Source organism: Trichechus manatus, unplaced genomic scaffold (genome assembly GCF_000243295.1).
Source record: "Trichechus manatus latirostris isolate Lorelei unplaced genomic scaffold, TriManLat1.0 scaffold00113, whole genome shotgun sequence".
Classification (NCBI taxonomy): Eukaryota; Metazoa; Chordata; class Mammalia; order Sirenia; family Trichechidae; genus Trichechus; species Trichechus manatus.
The window spans coordinates 868,006-869,332 of NW_004444049.1; the positions used below are offsets into that span (position 1 = coordinate 868,006).

At 57.6% G+C, this 1,327-nt stretch overlaps 1 protein-coding gene across 1 annotated transcript in view; it reads left to right on the top strand.

Annotated features, from left to right (window-relative positions):
* SHANK2 (SH3 and multiple ankyrin repeat domains 2) overlaps positions 1-1,327 on the top strand; it is a 559,307-nt gene that overhangs the window by 140,966 nt on the left and 417,014 nt on the right. Inside the window, exons 10-11 of the mRNA XM_004383876.1 lie at positions 146-230; positions 425-460. Coding sequence (XP_004383933.1) covers positions 146-230; positions 425-460 — 121 coding nt within the window. The remainder of the gene's footprint in view (positions 1-145; positions 231-424; positions 461-1,327) is intronic.

Sequence of the window (1,327 nt, forward strand, 5' to 3'; positions counted from 1 at the left end):
CACCAAACCCATTTCACAGATGAGAAAACTGAGGTTCAGGGATTCAGTATCTCACCCAGTGTCACACAGTATGGGTCAGGAGCTTGCGCCCAGGCATCCTGAGGCCAAAGCCAGTCACTTCTATGATAGCCGTCCCTCCGTCCAGGGTCACGTCAAATGCCCTGCGCTTGGGCAGAAGCCTCGTGCCGTCATGGAGGTACGCCGAGCACCTGGGGCCCAAGAAGGAAGCGGTCAGCTGTGCTTGGCAGGCTGGGCATAGGCCAGAGACGTGAGCCCACAGTGCTTAAGCCAACTCCTGGCAGCTCCGTCGGAGGAGGGCGCTGGGGAGGGTCTCCCTCTGGCAGGCAGGCGCTTCGGGCTTCCTTCCCATTGGAAGTGTCCCAGCCGCAAGCTTCCTCTAAAGGCTTTTCTGCTGTCCCCCTAGCGGCCACTCAGGACACCGTGGAGCGCTATCACAGAGGTGACTAAGCAGGAGGGGTCCATACTCCAGGGGATGGGCCCTCCACCAAGACCGGTCTTCAGCAAGTCCCCGGTAAAGGGTCGACTCGTGTCCACATCCTAAAGCACAGAACCCGTGCATGTGACCTTATTTAGCAAAAGGGGCTTTGCAGATGGGATTCAGTGAAGGGTCTGAAGATGGGATCAGCCTGCGTTATCCGGGTGCACCCTAAATTCAGTGCCCTGTAAGACACACATGGAGGACAGAGAGCGAGAGAGAGGAGGAGGAGGCCTTGTGATGAGGAGGCAGAGGAGGCAGTGATGCAGCCACAAGCCAAGGAAAGCCTGGAGCCACCAGGAGCGGAAGAGGCCAGGCAGGATCCTCCCTTAGAGGCTTCGGAGCGAGCACGGCCCTGCCCACACCTTGAATTCAGACTCCTGGCCTCCAGAACTGCGAGAGAATAAATTTCTATTGTAAGCCATCCAGTTGGTGGTCCTTTGTGACGGTGGCCCACGACCCTTCCCTGTCCTCTCTTCCTGCTTGTCCAGCATCCTTGTTATGGCTGACTTACCTTCCTACCCCTGCACCGTGGAGAAACAGCCGCTACAAAACGCACCATCTTTTTCTGACACCCTGGACTGGTTAAGGGTGGCGTTCAGGTTCTCACGTTTGACCCTCTCTCCCTGCTGGTCCAGCTGTACCTTTCACGGTTTGGCCAAAAGACCAAGAATGATCCCAGGCAGCCGTCACCTAGGACAAGAGAGCAGTTAGGTTAATCACGCGGGCCCGCCTGCCACGTTCATATAAACATTGGCAGATTAGGTCGTCTGGCTCCCCCGGGGCCTTGTGGACCGCCCTCCGGGACCCCAGCTCTGTCCCTGTTCTGTT